The sequence below is a fragment of the Telopea speciosissima genome, chromosome 3 (assembly GCF_018873765.1).
Source record: "Telopea speciosissima isolate NSW1024214 ecotype Mountain lineage chromosome 3, Tspe_v1, whole genome shotgun sequence".
Taxonomy (NCBI): domain Eukaryota; kingdom Viridiplantae; phylum Streptophyta; class Magnoliopsida; order Proteales; family Proteaceae; genus Telopea; species Telopea speciosissima.
In genome coordinates this window covers 5911483-5935942 of record NC_057918.1, presented here as the reverse complement: position 1 = coordinate 5935942, position 24460 = coordinate 5911483, and the positions used below count along the sequence as shown (strand labels likewise).

Genomic DNA, 24460 nt, shown 5'->3' with positions numbered 1-24460 from the left:
AATATGATCATTCATTGCTTTATCCTTCCTAATTTTGACACTCGTCTATCTCAACATTATCGAAAACAAAAGAAAAAAAAGATTTTCTCAAGGGAAATCGAAGGATTGAAATTGATATTGAACCAATACAATCCTATTAACGAAATCGATAAAACTGGGCCATTTCAAGGGTCAAACCGAACTCTGGTTCAACTTGGCCTATTAACGATCCAAATCCAGATCAAACCGGCTGATTTGACACCCATAACCCAAATGGTTCAAATATTGGATCGACCATTCTGATGAGCTTACCAGAACAGAGCGGGGCCGTGAAAACGAAATGTAATGGAAACACCAAACAAAAATCAATCAATAGCGAGTCAAGGGCAGGGTAACTCAACGAGGAATTAAGGAGTCAGTCAAGAGTCGAGTCTCGAGAACCGATAGAAATTAAGGGCATCGCCTCGTAGCTCTGTTTCTTTGTTATTCTCTCTCTCTCTCTCTCTGTGTCTGCATCTGGGGGTGTCTCCTAATATTTATCCCTAGCCGACAGACACCATCACCGTCCCTAATTCGTTGCCGTCATCTCGGAAGTGGAACAACCAAACCCTTTTGCAGGGAAGATATAATCTCGGATGGACGCTCTTCAACAGCATCACAGGTTCATGAGACCACCACCACCACCACCACAACAACAACAAGCACCTCCAATGGCCGATCCTCAGCTGAGACCATCACCGCCTCAGGGAACTTGGTATTCTTCGCAGTTTCAGTACCCCACATCACAAGTTCCTCCTCCTCCCCCACAACAGACGCCATGGGTTACTCATTCTGACCATAACCACATTCCTCCTGCTTACCCTTTGCAATCCCACCAACATGCCGCACAGCCTTATCCTCCTGCGCAGCCCTACAACAATCAGTACCTTCCTCCTCCTCCTCGACCCCACTTGCCTCTTCCTCCACCTCCTTCTCACCTTCCTCATTCCCATCCTAATGCTCCTCAGGTCCATCACTCTTACCCTCCATCCAACCAGGTAATGAGCTCATACTCACCTTTTCTCATAAACAATTCTTACTTGTTTGCTTATCTCTCTCTCCCCCCCCCCCCTTTATTTTATTCTAATTGTTAGGGTTTGTTGTAAAACTGTCACTCAAGTCTGATTTTGTGTTTCGTAATTTGGTTACTACTCGAGTCTGGAGGAAGTGGTTTTTGTTTAAACTTCAAAATAGGGTTTGAATGATAGATTGCTCGTATACCCTTAGAGCTAGGTTTAGGTGCCTTTCATAGTTTTTGGATAGGATGTTCCTTTCTCGTTTATATTTGATTACTTTAAAAGCCTTCAATATAATTTGCTTTCGTTAGATGTAATTTATTCCTTCATGTGTGCTATAACTTCCTTATGTCATTACTTGTTACATGTATTTACGATCTTATACTTGTAAATGCTAGCAGACATGGGGAAATACGAGTTGGGCTCACCACCAAGGTTGGGAATATTCTGGTCAGTTATTTCTTTTCTCTGACTACTGCCTTATTCACTTGTTGACATTGCTCGAGTATTATTGCTTCAGTTCAATACCAAGTTTGTACATGTCTTAGTGTTAAGTATATAGATTTTAAATAGAGATATTTGGTAACTTGTGAGCTGGAGAAAGAATCAGATGGTTCTCTTTCTGTAGTGTAATATTCTTGATCTCGATATGATTAACTTCTAACTTCCACTTTAGGGAAAATCATCCTTCACTTTATATATATTGAAATGATCTTTCATTTATCTTTTCTTTATTCTTTTGTTGGAGTGAGTAGAATGACCTTCTTACTCAATAGTGAAGGAGGCCTGTCAATTGATGATACAGCTAGATTTATCATAAATAAGTTACATAGTATAGTATAGAAATATATCTACCGAATGTAGAGTAGCATACCAACAATTTCTTTCTTTCCTTGTACTGTGTCAGAGATATTGCCAAGCATGACAATATTTGGTATTTGTTCCTGCACGTGTCTCTCTCTCTCTCTCCCCTTCCCCCCTCCCCCTAATGTAGTCCTAGATAGACAAAGGATCTACTAGGAGCCAAGTAACCAAGACCTTTCAAATTGTTGGCCAATTGGACAGGTTTGAGGATTTAGGTCAAATTTAGGGTTAGGTTTAGGTAATGGGGGTAAGTCTTGTATGGTAATGATAGGCAGGTTTAGTGGAGTCTAATGAGCTAGGATTAGTGAAATTTGAGTGAGGATTTAAAAATCAGAAAACTAGGGTTTCGGGTTTTGGGAAGTAGGAAAATAGGTGAAACTAGGGTTTAGGATAGGAATTCTGGGATGGGCTTTGGATCGAGTGCTAGGGGCTGTGGGGGGATGGTTCGGTTGTAATATAGAACAGTTTTAATGGTTGGATTAGTCTAGGTGGAATTTTAGGATTTTGGGGTTTTGTGGAGATGAGGGGGATTAGGGTTTCAATGTTGGGATGGGTCTGAAACTAAGGTCGAGTGGAGGGGATGATCTAGGAAGGCTGTGGTGTGAAGTTGAAGTGATTCTGATGGTGGAATTAGGCTGGACAGATTGAAGATGAATTGGGGTTTGAAGGTTCGATTGGGTTTAATGGGGGGATGATAATAGGAGTAGATGGAGCTTAGGTTAGAGGATTAGAAGAAGAAGGGTGACTTCAATGGCAGCAGATTTGAAGATAGAAGATAGATTCCCCCGATCTACAAGATGCAAGGAGTAGTAGATCCTCCAGGTCTACAAGATGCAAGGAGTCAACTGGAGATCCACCAGTCCCTTCACCTTGATATTACTCACAAGGCAGCGGCAACAATGTCAGCAAGCAGAAAACTATTTTTTTAAAGTCTGAATTGAGGGGGAGCCTCCCACGATTTATTTATTTATAATATGGCCATAGGCCCAAATCCTATTACAAATATAAATCACCCCTCTACAAAAATCGTGGAGGGGTGGGACAACTTAAGTTAAAAGCTAAAACAACTTAAAATAAAAGATTCCCTAACTACCAATAGAATTCAATCACTTAAATTGAACCATGGTCTGAACCGTTCAATTTAAGTTTACAAAATTAGACTAAGTATGGAAAAATAAACTAAATATGGAAACTTGCAAAATAAAACTAAGGCTCCAACAATCGGCCCTACTCCTAGGGCTGTTTCTTCTTTTGCGGATGCTTAGAACTGCATTAGCCTCCCCCAGATGCACTTGGGTCTAGGAGACATAGGGATGAAAGATTGTACATTGTTTAACTCCTGAGATTGAATCCAATTACTACTAGACTTCTTTAGTGCAAAATAAAGGCTTTGAAGAAGGTGGCGGCTCACCTGGACTTCTTCTCTCATCATGATCCTTGATTGTTCTCTCCCCTTGTCAAGCTTGCGTCTCATAGAGAATAAAAAAGGTTGTATCCAGTGCATGAGGCTCCTGCCACTGCAGAGTCTGTGGAGGGTCATAATGTACGCAGCCTTACCCCCAGTTCACGAAGAGGCTGTTTACCGACTCAACCCCTGACCACTAGGTTGCAATGGACTCAACCCGTGACCACTAGTTCATAGAGGACAAAGGTAGCTAATTCTTCAGGCTTCTTTGTATATTTTATTGCAGTATCATTGATTATAGACATAGGGATGAAAGATTATACACGACTGTAAATTATAAAATTGAGTTTTTTAAAGATATAAAAGGCTAGCATTTACTCTATCATTCAATAACTGAGGCTATATAACATGTATTATTATTCCAAACATAAGAAGGAAATGGAGATATGACCACATGTCAGCTCAAAATTTCATTAGTCGTTGCAGTTTGAGTGAATTATTTCTAGGTAAACTATTCATTCCATAACAAAAGGATGTGCCGTGAAGAGAAGAATCTTACAGACCTACATCTTCATATGTTTGCATTTTCTCCAAATTTGTGATTTTACTTCTTTGCTTCATTAGCCCACTTTAATTTAAAACCACTACTCAACTAGACAACAAGGTACAACTCTACAACAGGATTACTCTATTTCAAAATCATGAAATCACAACACATAACCAGAAACAGGAAAAACTACTGACAAATTACAAAAAGGCAACCAAATCACCACCAAGTTCTGGATTATCGCAAGGCATATACGTGACAATACAACCAGAAACAAAGCAGTAATAAAATTAGCAACTAAGGTTGCTCTGATGGGACTAATACTGGAATCGAAGGTAAGTCTTATTGGGTTGAATGAACCCTTGAATCCTAGCCACAGGTGATGGTTAGATGCTGAGATATCAGCAGGTCTCAGAATTAGAAACTGAAGTCCAGAATTAGTAACTAACTGGTATTGACATTCACCCAAAAAAAAAAAAAAAAACTAACTGATATTGACAAACCCAGCCACTGCCCACTGGATTGGCTTTAGATTACCATCGAAGGAAGGCCTATGGTAGGGTGTTTTAATACTAAAAGATGAGCTTCTTCAGATGAAGGGATCTGCAATTTCTTGGATTCAAAATTGACAGCAGTGGAACTCCCAATAACTGATGCCGCAGGGGCTATTCTTCTTGTTCTCCAGCCAGCACTTGAAGTAACAGAAATAGAACAATCTTCTATGATCCAATAGTGAGTCCAGCAGCAAACAACTGGGCTTCAAATGTGTCTCAGATGTGGAGGATAACACAGAAAATAAAATAAGACTGATGAACAAACAGAAATAGAGAAGGGGATAGATGGTTTGAGTCTCTCACTTGCACCTAGGCCTCTCACCTCACATAGGACTCTCTCCTATTGTATTGCCCCTCACAGCAGTCATGGTTAACAAACCTATTTTTTTCATTCATTCAAATCGTGGGCAATATGAGCCCTTTCTCTATACAGAGTCATTACAAAATAGTTGCTTGGCTGCCAATAAAACTGAAAACAGAAGCTCTAACTAGATTCAAGAACAATGCAAGAAAATGGAAACTACTGAAATAGCAACTAGGGAAATGATACGACAGCATCTAATCTTCCATGCCAGCTGTCGATATGGGCTCCACATCACTGTTCACGTGAACAGTAACCCCATGAACAGTAACTGCATGACCGGTGTTATGGTCCTTTTATTCTTCATGCTTCGATCTAATCACACTTTTTGCACCTATTCTAATGGAGTAGTAAAAATTGTTTTCCTTTGAAGTTCCAATATCACTGGGCTTGATTTTTCATGGACTTTTTGAACAGACAGAAACATGCCTCATAACAATGAGGAAGATTGGGCTGCCAGGGCAAGAGAATGGGCAGCTGCCAAAGCTGCCATGGAAAATCAGCATTCACAGTCACAATTTCCTCCATCAGGAAGATTGGAAGAGCACAGCAATGTCTACCATGATCAGTATCAACAAACTGTTGATCCTCATTATATGGAAATGCAACAGTCATCACTTCCTGCATGGAGCCACCAACAGTATCCTGTTTCTGGCACAAATCTTCATAGGTCCCCAGTAAATCATCTGCAGGATTCTACATCCTTTGGCTCTGGACAACCTTCTTATGTTTCAGATGGGCATATCTCATATACTGCTAGAGATGGAGCTTTGCTTTCAGATTCAGATCCTGTATTTGCTCATCAAGGGAGTGCTCCTACAAGTTCATCCATTTATCAGCAGGAGGTACCTTCTAGTTATTCTTCTGTACAAGGTAATGCTTCACTAGCATTTTGAATTTGCATGTGAAGCTTGTGCTCAAGACTTGCTGCTATCAAACTTGGTTATTCTTATTTAGTATACATGTAAATTCTTTAAACTGGCAAAACCAATCCATTAAAAAATATCCTTGGTTTTGAATTCTAAAGTCTGTTGGGGCTTTGCCAAGTTTCAGCTTTATGCTGTTCAATATTAACATGCCTTTTGGCTTTTGCATTGCCATTAATATTAAATTGTAATCTATGGGTTCATTGCTTTTGTATTGTTTATGCTTAAGTGATTCTTGGTTCTTCATCCAGTTTATAATGGTATATAGCAGTTTCTTTCTCTGGGTTGCTTCACAAAGCGAATTGTGATTTCACTTGTCAATATCTGTATAGGGCATTTTATTTTTCAAGTTGAGAAACATAAAATCTTGCAATTCCGTCCTGCCAATGGTACCAAAGATATCACTGCAATAACTAATGGACTTGTAAATCTTTCTGATCTTCTGCTGAGAATATCATGAAGTGCTTGCACTTCTTTACATTTGTTCATGGATTTTTTTCCTGATCGTATGTTCTCTTAAAAATTGATCAGCTACTGGAAACAGCCTCTCTGCGAAAGCACAGGGGTAAGGCTGTGTACATTATTACTCTACCCAGACCCCGCAGTGGTGGGAGCCCCGTGCACTGGGTACGTCCCTTATAAAAATTGATCAACTAGAATTTAGAATCGAAGGCTTGGCTGGGGAACAAATCTTGTGCATATAGTCAATATATTGTATATTTTTTAAGGAAAAAAAGTAATGCCTATTTTGGGTTGATTTATGGTGTTTCCAGGTTCAGGTGTTGCATATCTCTCTGTTAAGTTACCTTTAATAGTCATTGTAAGGGCTTTATAATGTATTTCCGACACTGATATGAGACAATAACTTTGGTAAACCTAAACTTGAGAGTTGTCCAGTTTGTTTTGTAGGCTTCAAAAAGTAATGAGACTAAGTTGAAAGGTGATAAAAACAATATTTTATTTTTTCCTAAATGGAAGCGCCAGCATGTGTTCAATATGTGAATTGGATATGGTGTAGTATTAGCAAAGTTGACTAAATGGACTGTCCTTCATAGGATGCTGATCAGAGTTGTCAAGGTGCCTAGGTGACCCGAGGCGTTGGAGGGCCGTCTAAGCACTTAGGCGACAAAGCGTCGCCTCCGCACCCTAGAATTTTTTTATGTATCCATTATATCTAGCAACAGCCCATTAAAACTATAAATTCAAGAATTTTCCAGCAATTATGAATAAATTAACAGCCCATCAAAGCAACAATATTACAAGGCATATAATTACAACAAATTCTACAGAGAATGGGTTCAGTGCTCAATTAATAAAATAAAATGCTGATGTTCAAGCAAGGAAATCAAAATGATCGTGTATACCTACTGGCCACTACTACATTACAACCTTACACTTCAAACATGAATGAGGCATGCATATTCGACCATCAAGAATTGTGTAACATTTAACAAAGCTTAGAAAAAAACAAACGTGGATGAAGCATCACAATCTTTTAGAGTTGTAAATGTTACACAAGGGTGCTGAACTAGGTTTAACAGATTAACAGAGTAGTAGTTAATAATTAGCATTGTCCATTAATATAGAATCCAACTTCACATGAAAGAATGAACATGCATTTCATGATTCAGTCAAAGACAAGGAATAAGAAGGGTAAAAGGCCTGGTTCTATCACAAAGTAATATCCACCTTACATCAAATCATGTAATGAAAGTAGAAGAAGAAAAAGAGGGGAAAAAAGAAGTGAATTATCCAATTGGCCAAGACTGAGCTCCCAAACCTGGAGTTGTTGCCAAGTGACTTTTGCATGCAGATATTTTTCCACTTGACCACATGGGATGCCAGATTCAACTATTCAAGTTTAGATTCTGGCATTGTTCTTAATTTCTTATTTCATAAGCAACTGTTGCCTTCGCATGTTAACCTTTGATCGTCAATGTAGATTCTGTTGGTGTGACTTAATTTGTCTGCATGAATCCCGGTCTATGAAATCTCTGGGCTGCGCCTAACAAATTTTTTTTTTGCGCTGGTCTCTCTCTCTCCATTCAGTGTATATGAATATGATAGGGATACCTTCCTTTGATGCCATTCTCTGTTTCCTTATAGCTCCTCATGGGTACTCTTATGTGGTCCCTTTTCTTTGTACCTCCTCACTTCTTGTTGGTCAATCACTAGTGGATATTTTGAATGGGAAACGACAATATCATGCCTTTTCATTTTGGCCTTGGTTTATTTAAATTGGTTTCATGAGGGGTTTTATTAGGATCAAAATTGGCAGCTATTGCTTCTCCAAGTTTTTGTCTCTGCTGTTAGAAAAATTCACAAACAGACAAAGATACGCACGACATATATGCTTGCTTTTATCTTTTTTGAGACTTTCTAAGTTCTTATTAGTTTCTTTTCTAAATGTTCTTGTGACTTGTACTATGTTGAGTATAACTCAATGAATTTCACTTGAATTTATTAATCAGTTAAAACGGAATGTGTACTCTTATGATTACTAAGTGTGGATGACACTACTCACACCATTTCTGGAAATTTAATCTTCCTTAGAACTCAAAAGATGTTTGATGTAATCATTGGGGTTTGGGGATTCTGTGGTTAGGTTCATTTTCATGCATTACATCAATTTGAGGGCCAACAATGCAGGTTGGCCCTCTCTTTGAAGGTATAAATGGTAATGTGAAACTCTATATGGTGTTCTTGTGGTAGGATGGGCCATAAGAATTATTGTAATGAACTGGCGTTGCCACATTGGCCATAGAGGCTGAACCAATAAAATTTTTGAGGATTGGAGGCTTGGAAAACATTCTTTTGTTCTAGTTTTAAGCCTCTTTCTCTTATCATTGTATTCATTTTGAGCATTTTACTTTTTCTTTCTTGTGGTCAATAGTTATCTTGTTTTAGACAATGCTTCTTGTCTTAACTATGCTTGAACTATTTCATGTAAAACAGCTCTCTGCTTCGGTTCCCGAACTCTACTAGCACGTAAAGATGGTGTGACTGTTTTTGTTTAGCTGCTACATAGTGCGCAAGTTAGAACCAATTGGTTGTGCACACAATTAAAAATGGAAACTAATTACTGAACTCTTTACAAGGGTTTTAGAAATTTGGTCATCATTAATACTGCAAAATTTACATCAAACTAATGTACTTGTGGGCTTGGGTATATTCTTTTTCTATTAATAAATTAATTACTGTGGTAAGAAAAGAACCTCATAGTTTGTTTGAGTAATTCCTTTAAAAACTAAAGATAGACTGGTCATAAGTTCATCATTTTGCACCATTAAGGTTGGAATGGGGTTTTGGGTTTGGGCATGAGATGCAAGGGGTCAAAATGGGGGATATTACTGCTTGCACTGGCTTTCAGATGTTGTATTTACTGCATTTTTTTACCAAGTTATGAGAACTTGATCCTTACATCTGAAAATGGAGTATTTTTCTCTTAAATATTTCTTCTTGGTTACACTCCAGCATAATTGTCAATGCGTCGTCTAGGTTTCCAGTTGACCTTTGCTGGAAGGGCGCCTTGGTTGACTAGGCGTTGCCTAGGCTCCTTGTTGGTGTTGCCTTGTTTGATTCCCTCCTCCAACATCTAGTGTCTCCTAGACACCCAATTCCAAGGATGGGTGGCTGACCGACTAGGCTTTTCAGCAGCCTGTCTTCCCTCGTATGGTGATCTGGATACCTCTTTCTGCCCGAAATAAAAGTTTTGGGAAGTTTGCCCTGAATGTGTGACCTGCGATATGCTTCATAAGAGATGACAAACCTAGTTTCTACTTCCCTATATTTGTTGGATCTAGCTTCTACTTCCCCATATTTGTTGGATTTGTAAGGTGAATGGGGGATTTGTGTACCCCTGTTTTATCCAATTATTATTATTATTTTTGGTTATGGAAACCAATTTCTTTTACCAGTGTTTGGAAATTAACATAATATATGGATCTAATAAGGGGAGAGGAACAGATCTTATGGCAGAGAAATAGAACACCTCAAAATTTTTTATTAGCTCATCAAGATGAGATATGAAAAAATTCTGATCTGATGAAGAATTTTGGCACTCTTTGTACTAATAGGAGCATCTCATTCCTGTGGAGACCTAGGCTTTTGCATCAAGTCTCTAGCTCATTAATTGGCTTGGTGCAGTGTATGGATTGTTATCCCCCGAGTATTTCTTGTTCTTCTGTTGCATTTGTCCGTTTCCCTTGTGCGTATGAGGGTTCATCTTGTATCTTTGTTTGCAGTCCCATTCTTTTGACCGAATACAATCTGTAATTAGAAGAATGTTGTATGTAGATTTTTTTAGGGTTGGAGGAGGAGTGGTTTGAACATGTTGCGCAGATACTTCTTGTTGATGTGAGCTTCTTGATATTAAGTTGCAACAGTGTCCATACCATGCAGATGGTGAAGATCATTTACATAGGTTCTGAAGAGAGTGGGCTCTGATTTGAGTCTCCTGGTTGGAATCTTTAGCCTTTGACTTTATATTCTTGACAACAGGTAAAGAGGAGACTGCAGAACAAGTTGAGCAGCTGCACCAGCAGTCAACTTTGCCCAAATCATCAGCTCAGGAGGGACAGCACCGTCTGCAGCCAATCTTGCCTTCTATAGGTAGATTATCTTCTGCAGAACACCCTCATTTTACATATGAGAATCACACTACTGATGCTATAGCAGATCCGAGTGATCTGCCTCTGGATTTTGCACCGAGGTTTACTCGTGAGAATGATCCACATCCCCAAGCTGGTTACGCACATTCTGATCCAGCAGGACATGTAGGGAGTGTGGATCCTATTGTTGGCGTGTCTTCTATTCATGCTTGGACTTCACCAGCTGCTACAGGAGTGGCATATCCTCCAGTTCCACCAGGGCCACAGGTATCTGTTTCTTACATGTGTGTACTCTTGGATATGTAGAGCCTTGGCGTGAAAATGCTGATACCTGCTTCATTTACAGTTTGAATCTTCTTTTGTTGCACCTTCTGTTACTGGTCATTCTGCACCAGTCTTTGGGAGAATTCCTGGACCAAGTTTTCGGCCTCCCATTCCAACTGTGGGAGCTCCGTTTGGCCTTGGTGCTGGAGCTGCAGTTCATCCTACACGAGCCTTCCCTGGAGATGCAAATGGGGTTCTTAATGTTTCTGAGCGCCCCAAAAAGGTCAAACCTTCTACTACAGTTCATGATTGAGACACTTCTTGTTTGTTGCTTGGCAAATACTTATATTAACCCAAAGGGGTAGCTCAGTTGGCAAAGACCGACACCTCACAATTAAGTGGTCATGAGTTCAACTCTCCTTGGTGCCTACCCATCCACACGCACACACACACAACAAAAAAAAAACTTTTATTGATTCTTTTTTTTTTCTTTAATTGGACTTTTGAATTGTGTAAAATTTCAGGCTTCAGTACCCAATTGGCTCAGAGAGGAAATAATTAAGAAGGCTGTTATCCCTAGCTCTGTTCAAGAGCATCCAGAAGAAGATTCATTTCAATCTGTTGGTGATGAAAGTGTTGACAGATCATATAAGAGAGGTGATCAGGCAGACAACCGAAGTGTTGATTCTTCTAGGTCAACTGAAGATGAGGATGACGATGAGGTTATTTCACCTTATTTTATGGTTATATATTTTTTATTTCCATTCTTTATGATGCTCTTATGTGAATAGGGAAATTCCCTTTATGGTCTCATAGAGTAGTTAAATGGAGTTCTTTTCCCATGACATATCATCACTTTGTCTCATATGGCACGTTGAGAAAAAACTAACTACATACATAATAAGATCAATGTCACCTGTTTTTTGTTTTCCGTACAGGATGATGTGGAAGCGGCAAGAACAGCTGCAATCAACCAGGAAATAAAGCGTGTTTTGACTGAAGTTCTTTTGAAGGTTGTAATAACTTGAAATTGGATCATTGGATGGCTGTCTTATACTACAATATCTTCCATGATGCTGAGCTTTGTGTTTTTTGAGCAGGTCACTGATGAGCTTTTCGATGAAATTGCTACAAAAGTTCTTAGTGAAGATGATCTTTCAGTTGAAGGTACACAGCATTTTTTTAGTTGTTTTATTCTCTTCAATAGTTGAAGTGTTATAGTTTCATTATGATTTTCCCATGAAGCACTTTGCATGATATTAATCTCTGTTGCTCCAGTTGATCATGACTCTTCCCCACAAAATCGTAAGGTGTCACCATCTTCTTCAGCAGTTCCAACTCTCAGGGCTTCTGCTAAGGTTCTAGTTCCAGTTAAGGCCAAGGAAGCTGAAGCTGAAGCTGGTGATGATAGTAGAAAATCTATTTCCAGCTCTCCAGGTGATGTATTGGGCCTTGGAAGTTATGCCTCTGATGATGATGATGATGAAATCCGAAGCTCCAGTGTACCAGATTCTAAACAAACAGATGCACAACGTCTGCAATTAACCAATGGTAAGCGTGCAGAGGATGATCCTGACTCAGTTAAAAATGGCAGTTCAAAAGTTGAAGGGCCCATCAAAGGTCGAACGGATATTGAGAGTCATCAAAAAGGAACTAGCCGACATGGTGCTACAGAGAATGGGCTGGGTGAAGTATTGGATCATGAGAATGATGGAACCTCTCCTCTCAGGATGGTTGGAGAAGATAAGATCAATGCTGACACTGAAAAGATGGTGCATTCAGATGCTTTTGAGTCAAAGAATGCTGTTGGAGAAAGAGAGACTATAAAACCTGAGCCGTTGCCTGGAAACAGTAAGTTTAAGAAGTTAGTGGCAGATGATACTCATGGTGGAGAAGCCAGAAAAAAGTCGGACAAAAATTTTGGACATGATGGTGGTTCTTTGGGTAAAGACTTTGGTAAAGAGGGAGAAACTAATAAAACCAAAACACATGACAGACATCTTGATTCTGCTAATACTAAGAGACGAGATGAAAGGCATGCAAGAAAGGAAAAGGCAGATGACCGCAGTGCCTTGAAAGAGAGAGTGGAAGATAGAGGTTCTAAATCTGACAAAAAAGCAAAGGAATCTGATTCAAGAAAAAGTTCTTCTCATGTCAACTGTAAGGATGACAGAAAAGAAACTGAGAAAACTAAAAGGGCTAGTGGTAAAGAAGATAATAATAGGAAAAGAGAACGGGCAAGAGATGAGAGGGGAGATAGATCAAGACAAAAAACTGAAAAAGACTCTAGCAGGCATAAGAAACAACGTTCCTCCTCAGTTAGCAGTAGGGGTAAAAATAGTAAGGACAATTCAGCAGGTGCCCGTTGCAGTGATTCAAGTGATGAAGTTTCTGAAGGGTCTGGCCAAAGGTTCATTACTTGAGATATCCTCCCTTTTAATTTTTTTCTGTGTCTTAGTTATTCAGTTATCTTCATAATCAGTTGTCTACTGCAGGAAGATGCATACAAAACGACGCAGTTTGTCACCATCACCTACGCGGTCTAGGAGGAGGTACTTTTTCTCTCCTTAAAAAATTTATTTTGAGCAGAGGCTACTGAAATTTCATAGAGTTATATTATTTTTAATACAGGGTTTTCACATGTGGTAGTTGAGGTGATAGGACCAATTAAAACTACATGCGTTGCCACCTTATTCCACTTACCAATTTTGTGCGAATGGACTAATGATGTGGCAACCACATAATTGCAAGGTGATGCCTAGGCACTAAGGCACCCGGACACGTCCAAGGGGACTAGTAACCTTATTTGTTTATGCACCCAGACCATTTTAGTCCCTTTTTTTTTAAGGGATGGTGGAGTGGGGACAGTAAGAAGAATAATAAAAAAGGGATAATTAAAAAAGAGAGCATACCTTGGACTGGAATCAGCACATGGAATGGGGCATATTTTCCTCAAATATAGCTTTTGCCTTGGTACCGAGGTACCTTGCAACGGCCATGGCTCACCTTGGAACTGTGACAACTATTGGCAACAAAACAGAGAGCCTACTTTATTGCCCTCATGTGATTTAAAAAGAATAGAAGTTTACAGATACAACTTGCATGGAACAATTCTAGTACATATTGTTGCTGATCTGGATGTTACGGGGCACTCTATTCTAAACATTCCCTTGAAAGATAGCCCATACTGATTACTTGATTAGCTCGTTATTGTTCAATGTGGTGAAAATCTCATAGAAAACAAAACCTGTCATCTGAATCCTTGTCCCCTTCTCTTTTTCCTGTTTACATGTTTGAATTGACCTATATAAACTGAGGCCATGGAAATGTAACTACTTTCTTTTGATTTGTTATTTTAGTTATACAGATAAATTTTGAAGAGGATGCTTAGGTTTTAATTTCATTTGCATTCCTAATATTTTATTGATATTTCATTAACTCCTGTTTGCCTAAAATGTCCATTGCTAGTCCATTCATTTAAACATTTTACAAATCTTCTATTGATAGTATGCTCTGGGTGTGATATATGAAGTTATCAATGTTTCCAATTCTAAAGGAAATCTACACTCTATGTTCTATGTTTACAATATTTTTATTTAGAATTTTCAGCAACCAGTTCCACAGAATGTGATTGTAGAATATAATTCCTAGTCCATGTGGTAAAGAATTTTATTTTCATTCTTTGCTCCTTTATTCTGAGCCTTAAAATCACGAAATTCTAACTTGTTAATTTGTATAAAACAATAAAACTGGAGTTAAGACTTGAAAACTAGTATGGTCAGAATGATTTAAGAAGAAAAAAAGTGCTTGGCAAAATCTGATGAAACACTTTTATCAAATATATATAACATTGTAAAGCAAGTTTGCCTTGTTCTTTATAAAGATTGAGGAGCTAGTAGGGTAATTCAGAAGCATGCAAGATTACCTCAACATCAAAATCGATGTACACCAAGGTAAAGTGCCTGAATCCAACGTCACTCCTATTAATCCTAATACAAATGTCCCATGCGATTGAGATGGAACATATGCAGCGCTATTTTCTTCCTGATCTTGATTTTTTTTTGGTAATGACCTGATGTTGATGACTATCACTGCATGTGGATGATGACATCAGCCTTGCTCTTCATGGTGAGTCATCCATAATTCTTAATTACAGAAGGCTGGATGATGAAGGTTTCTTGTTCAATCCAACATGTGTGTGGCATCTATTGTATGGCTAGTGATTGGCAGGATATTAGGTTCTTGTGAAGCTTGTTTGCTCAACACTAAAATCACCAAAAGATGTCCCATATGAATTTGATAGTTATGGATTTGACAGTGATGGTTTGGTTCAAGAAGTTTGTTCCATTTAATGATTAACAATGTGGATTCCTTATTTAACCTTTTCATCATGACGCTAGCACCGCAACTGATGTTGCCCCAGTATTATAATTGTAATTCAGTAAATTGGGAAAGATTGGACAACTTCAGATGACCTTTCAATATGGGTTCTTCCGAAGGAGCACTCCCTATCTAATAAAAGAAATCTTTGCTATGGTTTGACAGGATCTCATTTCTTTTGGGAATATTTGTCTGTATTTAGTTTTATATGTTGTTTTGTTATCAATGGAAGCAGTGTAATGTATGCAAACAGGTCAGTACTGACTTTGAGGTTGGCATCTGTTGTGCTTTTTTAAACTCACCATATCAGTATGATGGATGTTTTTATCTCTAGACAAGTTTCGCGGTCTCCACATAGCAAGCATTCTCAACGCAGGCATTCCCCTTACTCTTCTCTCGAGACCACCAGGTATGCTGCCAATCAGTTAGTTTAGATTGTATTGCAAAAGTTTTGAGGCATAAACATGCATCATAACAGTAAATACCTCAGGTGAAGAGCATAAGAATACAGGATATATGATGGAAATTTGTTTTGTTGAGTCACCATTCTCATCTAATTGCAGGGGAACGAGGTCGAGGTCCAATTCACCAGTCCGGAGGAGGAGATGACGTGGAATTCTACTTTTGGATGATACAATGTGACAAGCCATTATGTTTTTCCGAATTTGCCGACCGAGAAAATTTTGGTAATGAAAGACACTGGCTCTTGGTGTGTCGGAGGATTGCAGGTTTCTACTTTAGATGAGAATTGTCAGCGTGGCTCGTGGTTCCTGCCTGCTCATTGGGATTGTTTCGGAAGACTAGTCACTTTGCGCCTCTTGATGCTCTATTTCAGTACTTTGTAACTTTTATGGCAAATGGTGCTTGGTGGAATACCGTATCATTGTGTAATGTTTTACTGAGGGAATACTATTCGGGTTGTTTGGTGATGCCAGTTACCTTGTTAGTGTTATTGGAAATTGTAAATTTTTAGTTGATGTAAGCAGCAGTTTTCATTGCGAAACTTAAAGATGTGAAACATATTAATTTCTAGGGTGGTGGTGGTGGGATGGAGTATAATGTCTCATAACAAAAGGACCCCCCGGGGGGGGGGGGGGGGGGTTGTGGGAGAGGAAGGGAACTGTTTTGGGTGTCTAGCTTGATCCGTTGAGAATGTACTGTTAATTGGAACGTTTGTAGTGGTAAACAGAACTTGTATCAGATTAGTTATTAGTTATCATCTTAGTTGTAGTAAATTCGTGTTTAATATGTGAAAGTGGACATGTCCTTTTATTTATAGATAAAAGAAACGTTTTTTATCCAAATATTTCTAAAGAATTGGAAATATACGTGCATTTTATATTATTCAGTATTAAGCGTCTACTGATACCCAAGGGAGACTCCCGGACAGATTTCTATCCTTATCCATCAATTTAGCAATTTGGATCCTCTACTGCTGAGAGGTCCAGCAGGACCGTGCTGCTTAGGCTTGGCGAGGTGTGCAATGATCACCTTACCCCTCCTTGAGTGCCTTGCTCGAGTGGCGGGATAAAGCAATCATTGTGTCTCATCGTGTTTGGGCAGCACAGTCCTGCAGAGCAGCTCGGTAGTAAAGGATCTGGATTCCCAATTTAGAGGCAGCTAAGGTCTTTTCACCCCCCAAAAAAAAAAAATGCTGAGTAAAGCGGGCCAATTGTCTAAACTCGTAACAGAAGTGGAGGAAAAATTGTTAGGATAGTCCGAAACCCTTTTGAAACTTCTGTTCTTCCTTGGCTTTGGATGATTACAAGTAAAGGAAAATGAAAGGAAATAAAAAGAAAAACTGGTAGGACAACGTTTTTCTCCACCCATAGAGGACGATGGTTCACCCACCATCCGAAGGTTCACAAAACCTTCCTAGGGTTTTCGGATGTTCCAAAATATCCTCTTGATACTTATTTACCATGGGTGGTGGGAAACTTGGTCGACTTTTATAATCATGCTGTGTAACTATCTTATAAAAAATGTCAATTAAATATTTAAATTAGTTTTAGAAAATTATTAAATTAATTTCTTAATCCTAACATACTTTTTATCTACAAATCCAAAAGTATTGTGGTTTAAAAGTGGGCAAAAAAGACAAAAAAGATTTAACCATTATTGCACTGGTATTATTAGTAGGGCTGTAAATGGATCGGATTCGGCTCAGATAGTGCTATATCCGCATCCAATTAGTTATTGGACGGATTCAGATAATGCTAAACGGATACAGACACAGATAAGGATCAGATATTTTATCCGTTTACATATAAATATAGTTTTTCGGATAACTATAGCCTATTCGTATCTGCATCCGTTTAGCTTTCAAACGGATTCGGATAGTGCTAAACGAATACGAATACGGAAACGAATTTTGACTATTCATTTACACCCCTAATTATTAGTGCATATGTAGCATATAGTTTTTAGAAATTCTACGGAAATTCTTTTTTCAGAAACATTTCAGTATCCTGCATTATTTAGAACAAAGTGAAAATATTTGTGAAAAATTCTGAACGTTGGGTGTTTTGTTTGCCTTAGATCTTTATAATTCGAATGTGGGTAGCTGATACGGATTCAATGTGGGAGGGCCGTCCAGTTCCCTGCCCGGTCCCGTTTCTCGGATAATTTTCCGAGGAGGGGAGAGTGAGGGAGAACCCAATCCGAGCGGATGACGCCTTTGTGACGCAAAGCTTGACATAGTCACATGATGGCTACCTGGGTCTTACTCATCATGACTCACAAGTTGGGTGGGGCTCGGGGAGGGAGAGCTTCTCTGCTGACTGCTGAGTGCTGACTGCTGAGGAGGTTGTTGCAAACTTAATTGCAAACTTAATAAATCCTCCTTACTTTCAGTTAAAATCCCACTTTAAGATCTCTTTCTCTCTCCATTCTCTCACGTTGCACTTAAGCATCTGAGGAATTGAAGATACACCCACTGCAGCAGTCCAGTTGCATTTGCCCCCACCATGAAAGCTTCTTTTCTGCGCTACAACAAGGTCAGATTGCTCCTCAGTAAACCCACAAAGAAGCTTATCTTCATGTCTTCTTATGTTCTTCTGATAAAATGAATAGTACTAACGTATATGGATTTGATAAACAGGCATTTCAGGTGGGTTTATGGTTAGTTTGGCTATCTGGGTTTCTCTTGATTGCTCTTTCCATCTACGCTGTACAGAGGTTGCCTTCCCTGAGAGATCAGATTACAAAGCCCAAGCTCTATCGGAAAGGTTTAAGAGATGTGACTGGGCCCAGCATAACTATTTTCTCTGCGCCAAGCCCCTTTATTGGCGCGGTCGGGGCGAAGCAGATCCTAGCGGTTCGATCCTGGCTAGCTTTGTCTCCCCATGTCACGGTCGTTCTGTTTGGTCAAGACCCATATCTTGTTTCCCTTGCAGCTACCCTTGGTTCCCGGGTTTCAGTTGAACCCAATATTGATTTCACGTAAGCAATTACCATTATCTCTTCTCTTCATTATCTGTGTAGTGGATCATCCTCTTCAGTAGATTTTGTGTAAAGTGCTCAGTTATTGCCGTAAGCCCTTTTCATTTATCAATTTTGGTCTCTTTGGCTGGGAACGCTTCATCTGTAAGTTATAAATCTAATGGTACCTGGAAATGAGGGTTCTGCTTATCAGTGTTTTCTCAGCTTCGGGATCCAATCACTCTAGATTATCATTAGCTTATGTAGTATATGAAAAAAGGCCAGTTGGGAGAACTTCGCTGTTTATAACAGTTACACTTAACAATGAGATTATGCTGCCAGGAGTTGTAATTAAAGATAGATCGTTCGTGAAGATTATGGATTGTTTTCTTTTTTACTCCAAAATGAGTTCATAGAATTTGAATTATGTTTTTTGAAAAACTCTTATTCGATGGATTTCTTGATCTGATTTGTCTCGCTTCGCTCAGTATACTCTGCCCTCATCCAGTTCCTACGGGGAACTTACGGGCAGGATGCTATAGCAGATGTTGTGTAACATTATGTTTTATGAGGATCACTAGGTATAACCATTAGCATTTGAGGGCTTATAATTGCAAAGGACATTTAGAAGTTTCCCAGGCAGTGAAGCCTTTTAATGTCCAATGTTGGGTTTTTTTTTTTTTTTTTTTTGGGGGGGGGGGGTGTTGGTATGACAAAAATAACAGCTACAAAGGAAGACTTCTATTGGAAAATTCATCCAGTTAAGATTTATTATGCATTGGCTGTTTGATTAGTCAAGGAAGTGAGGAACTGAAGCCTATTTTTACTTTATATTTAAAATTGGAAAGACTTTGGAACTGAGCAACTGATGGGCTTAGTTACTTCTTTGGGCACTCCTCTTCAGAGAAAATATGGCCAACTCCTCCTCCCCCTCTAAAAAAAGAAGAAAATAGATTTATATTTGGAATCAACGTGATAGAGTGAAAATAAATGAATAAACTGACAAAGGTATATATAGAAACACTGAAAAAGAAAACCAGGAATCCCTTAGAATGATGCCATAATTTGAAAGAATATTTGTGGATAAATGGCACAACTGTTAATGATAAAGTTACTATCTATTGAATACATGGTATAATTATTAAAGATAAGAGTTATTGTCTCCATCCTCTGTGGCTGCTAATGAACCTCTCACAGGGTTTCATCTGCAATTCTTTATCAAAACTTAAAGCAACCTGTAATATGATCTTTGATGTTAGGATTTCTGGTAACGATCCACCAGATTTTCAGTTATCCAAAATAACATGATAAGAAACAGTGCATCCACTTTGTTTGCATAATCAATGCAACTATGCATGCTATGCAAGCTATGCAAATTTAAGAGACTGGATCCAGCCCAGTGTGGGTTGGATGAGAGAAACCTTCAAATGGGTATGCCTCTATTCAGAAGGATACCAAGAGCAATGAACCTGAAAAGGGAGTTTTGGTAAATGAAACATTGTCAGGTTTACTGCGCCTGAAACTTTTGATATATTGTTCTCCCTTTGGTGATTGATATTTCTGTTGTCCACTTAACTTTTGACTGGATTCATATCTAAACCTCAGATTAAAGGTACCAAGAAAGTGAAAATATGCTCAAACACAGATTCAAGGGATGGGAGCTCATAAACAATGAGTATTCAATACACATGGTATGCTTCCAAAGATATATCTTATGGTGAATAGATAAAAGTACTAACAAAGATAGGCTACACATTTTGAAACAATATAATTTTTGTGTTGTCCATCATTATTCTTGGATACATACAAGTTATTGCTTTTTGCTGCCTAACTTGATAAAGAATTCAAATCAATCACCAGATTGGGCTACTATGCACACACACACAAATTCAAGGTACTGAAGAAGTCAAGATTATGCCAAAAAGTAAGTGTATTGTAGTTTTGTTAAGTGCATGTGCCTCAGGCACTTAGAGGCCTTGGTACTTTGGTTGCAGTTTTAGATTTACTAACTGTTCAGCATTCAGAGGGATGAGAGTTCATAGAAGACAAAATACACCATACACATGCTATGTTTCCAAAAAAAAATATATATATAATTTTATAGCTAAAACATTTCTAACTGAAGCAGATGATGTGCCACATGTTTGATATTATATAATTGTTATGACCCTCATTATTTTTCTATACCCAACTTAAAAAATAATTCAAATAAATCATAAGTCTCCTGCTCTGTTCGTTTCTGTTTCTAGGTTCCTTGGTACTCCTTTCTTCCATTCCATGCTAGCAAGATCAAAGGTATCCACTTCAAACATCTCTGTTGTTATTGATCCAGAGATTGTTCTCCTGCCTGATTTCATCTCCACCTTGAACTATGCTTACAAACTTGACCATGATTGGCTCCTTGTTGCTGCATCACCAAATGTTTCCCACTTCATGTTTCAACTGGAAGAAGCAGGACAACACTGGCTAAAAGATGGTGAAAGGATTAAATTTCAGAAGGTATGAAGGAAGTTAGTGCTAATTCAAAGTGTAATTCAGCATGAAACAGCTTTGTTTGAAATTGTACTTCCTCTTCCATCAGTTGCAGGAGTTAGTAGCTCAGAAACGGGAGTGGAATTGTGATGGGAGGATGCTCATGGCATGGAACGCCGGAGAGCAGCCTCTTCATTCCGGAGTACTTCCTCCTTTCTTATATGGGAAGGGACTTCACTATCAGTGGGTGATTAATGAGGCATTGTCATCAGATTTTAGATTTGTATTTGATGCCAGTGAGGCCATCTCAAGTTTCTACCCAGCTAATTTGGGCAATTGGCCTAACAAGTTTCCCAGAGGTTTCAGTGTCGCTGATATCCAAGATAGAAGTTGGGAATACAGCGTAAATTCCTATCTTGGGAGACGATATGGATCGTTGTACTTCCATGGAGCTAATTTTTCCAAAAATCTGGTAAAAGTTGTCAAATGTGATAGACATTATCTTTTCATTGACACCATAGAAAATGTTGTTTATCCTTTTGACGAGCACAACTCATTAAGTTTACGGAAGGGAAGGATCTCTAGATCTAGGAGAGAGAAGAAATGTACCGAGTGTGTGGAGTGTAGCAAGCCACCGGACAGAATTATGGATTGCTCTTTTATGGAGCAATTGAAATTATCGACACCTCTGATCCTTCCCTTCTCGTTAGAATCACTCCTTTCTGTAATTGCAGATAAGGATAAGACAGTTGTGCTTGCTGTTGCTGGAAATAGCTACCGGGACATGCTCATGAGCTGGGTTTGCCGCTTACGCCAGCTACTGATCACAAATTTTGTGGTCTGTGCTCTTGATCAAGAAACCTATCAGTTCTCCATATTGCAGGTACATCAGTTTCATTTCTATCTGCTACTTTTGATTCCATTTACTTAATTTTTGTTCTGTTTAGTTGATTTTTAAATCATTATGTCACATTTTACATCTAAAACCCCCTTGGTATATGCACGCCTTAGTTGCTTAGGTGGCAAGGTGGCCAACGCAGGTTTGCCTTAGCACCATGACAATTATGTTTGACATTATCAGAAACCCCATGCCTTGTATCTCTCACTTGCAAATCTGTTGCAGAATAGATTCCTTAGAATATCCGTAGTGGAAACTCTTATGCATTCCTTGCCTCCCTTGACTCAATCATGTTACCCTTCCATCTCTATTCAGCCAAGAAAGGCTGTTGATACTGGGGCTACCACCTCTGACAAAAAATTTATTATTATATTATGATGATTATTTTATGGGACAATTTCTTAGATCTACTAAATTAAAACAACAATTACAAAACAAGTTTACAAGAAAAATAGGTGTAAAACAAAGTCAAACCCTACTTGTTTTTTTATTTATTTTCTTATCTAGTAGATCTACGCAATTTTCCCTTATTTTATTATTGTTGTTGTTTTTTATTAATATTATTTGTTTTCTTGATTAAGATATTCCTTATAGGTACTCAGTTATGTTAATATCATGTGGCTTACTGAGGAAACTATCTTGTTATGTGATAGATTTTAACGTCTGACAGGTTTTAGCAGATATTGCATTCTAACGTTTTTTTAAAAGTGATTTCTTTATTCCTGTGAATATTACTTATGGAACCTGTCATAGTTTCATTTCAATCTGAAATTTGAATCCTTAAGTTTTTCCTGTAAGACTTAACTTTGAGAACGCTGGTCCAAATGAATGATTGTGGTCATCCATTAAATGTCTGGTGTTTTTCTATGAGCGGCATCGTGAACATGTTCCATAAACTGGGTTTAAATCCTGTTTGATTGCTTGTTTACACCCATGCCATTGGTAGATTGTCCATGTGGTCTATTTCAGAGTTTCCCTTTGATTTTTTCTATTTTAGGAAATTTTATTTTCATGCTTTTAAAATAGTTTATGTGCACTAAAATACTGCTTGTGTTTTTTAGGGCTTGCCTGTTTTCAATGATCCTCTGGCTCCAGGTAACATCAGCTTCAATGATTGCCACTTTGGCACAGAGTGCTTTCAGAGGGTGACTAAAGCGAAATCTAGATTGGTTTTGGAAATACTCAAGTTGGGTTACAGTGTGCTCTTGAGCGATGTTGATGTCTACTGGTTTAAAAATCCATTGCCATTTGTTCGCTCTTTCGGTCCTGCTGTTTTAGTAGCACAGTCTGATGAATACAATGAAACAGGTGTTAATTCTAACCAGAAAATCCTTGCCAATGATGAAATTTTCTCTTTCCATGGAATATTAGTATGATGTACATGCAATGGGTAAAGTATTGGAAGAAAAGTGGATTAGATCGGATGGATAACATGATTCCATCTAGTTGAATATTTTTGTGTTAGGCTGCTCCCTGGTTGCAGGCTTGCAGCTGTTCCAACTGTTCCAGTGGCAGACCTTCTTTCTTTCCTATCATAGACCAGAAATTGACAATTTTGATCCCCTCATATTCCACAGTTTCCATTTGTTAGAATGGAATTTAATGTTAAAACTTAGTAGTTCCTCACTTAGTTTGCCACTCTTTTTGCTAATATAGGGCTCTATTGGTGTCCATGTTTGCAGGACCTATAAACCTTCCTCGTCGCTTAAACTCTGGATTCTACTTTGCTCATTCTGACAGTATGACCATTGCTGCAATGGAGAAGGTGGTGAAGCATGCATCAACTTCAGTCTTATCTGAGCAACCAAGCTTCTATGATGTATTATGTGGCGAAGATGGGTCCAATCGTATTGGTGATGACAGATGTCTTGAACCTGAAACTAATCTGACCATTCATTTCCTAGACAGAAATTTCTTTCCAAATGGGGCTTATCAAGGTCTTTGGGATAAGAAAAATTTGAAAGCAGCCTGCAGGAAGAAAGGGTGTGTTACTGTACATAACAATTGGATAAGTGGAAGAAGCAAGAAACTTGAACGCCAGGTACTGTCAGGTCTATGGGAGTATGATAGCAGCACAAGGATGTGCCTTCATGGCTGGGATAGGAGCCAAACAAAGAGTCGGCGTAGGAAAAAACCGAGAGGATCCTTCTGAACTTTGGCAGGGAGAAGTACGGAAATAAGTCCAGGCATCCTCTCTGCAAGCTAAGCAAACCCTGGCTTCTGTAATTCATACTGAACAAGCCTTACCTTTATCAACCCTTTCTTGGGGAAAATTATTAAGATAGAGACAGCTGACAATGAAAAAGAAATTGGTAAACAGCTTGAGTAATGCCCAAGCTATTGAAAATTTGAAATACATCAAACACAACATCGGATTTTTCCGCACCAGTGATGATAATAGGATGAAGGCACTTGGATCAAGCTTCTTTTGATCGCAAGTGATGCTGAAGACACTTTTCATTTCTTAAGCCTGGTCCAGTACATCCAGAGAGAATTGAGGAGGAAGAAAGAACTCAATATGAATGAAATTGAACTTTCAATAGAATGATTCAAGTGCAAGAATTATACCTGAGGGAACTGTACCAAAATGCAACTCCTTTATTGCAAGGGTACCTCAGATTTGTGTTGGCATACCAGAGGTTTTTAAAGTCTCATGAGTTCCTTGTTCTGCCAGAAGACAAGCTACTGCCAGGTCTGGAAGTTTATGTAGTCCTTGTACGGTAAC

General features: G+C 38.7%; 1 protein-coding gene and 1 long non-coding RNA gene across 2 annotated transcripts; one reads left to right on the top strand and one right to left on the bottom strand.

Moving 5' to 3' along the window:
• Positions 1-486: 486 nt before the first annotated feature.
• Positions 487-23895, top strand: LOC122654062. Its single transcript, XM_043848031.1, has 17 exons — positions 487-1016; positions 1436-1484; positions 5183-5638; positions 10192-10568; positions 10648-10848; positions 11090-11287; positions 11504-11578; positions 11666-11732; positions 11844-12975; positions 13061-13117; positions 15280-15354; positions 15509-15548; positions 18046-18386; positions 20615-20864; positions 20947-21720; positions 22797-23043; positions 23418-23895. Exons 1-17 carry the CDS (start codon positions 615-617, stop codon positions 23885-23887), a joined length of 5211 nt encoding a protein of 1736 aa, XP_043703966.1. The 5' UTR covers positions 487-614; the 3' UTR covers positions 23888-23895.
• LOC122655789 lies at positions 6129-6597 on the bottom strand. The gene is made up of 2 exons (XR_006332005.1): positions 6346-6597; positions 6129-6225 (listed from the first exon to the last, which is right to left on the bottom strand). It is a non-coding gene; the product is annotated as an uncharacterized LOC122655789 (long non-coding RNA).
• Positions 23896-24460: the final 565 nt, after the last annotated feature.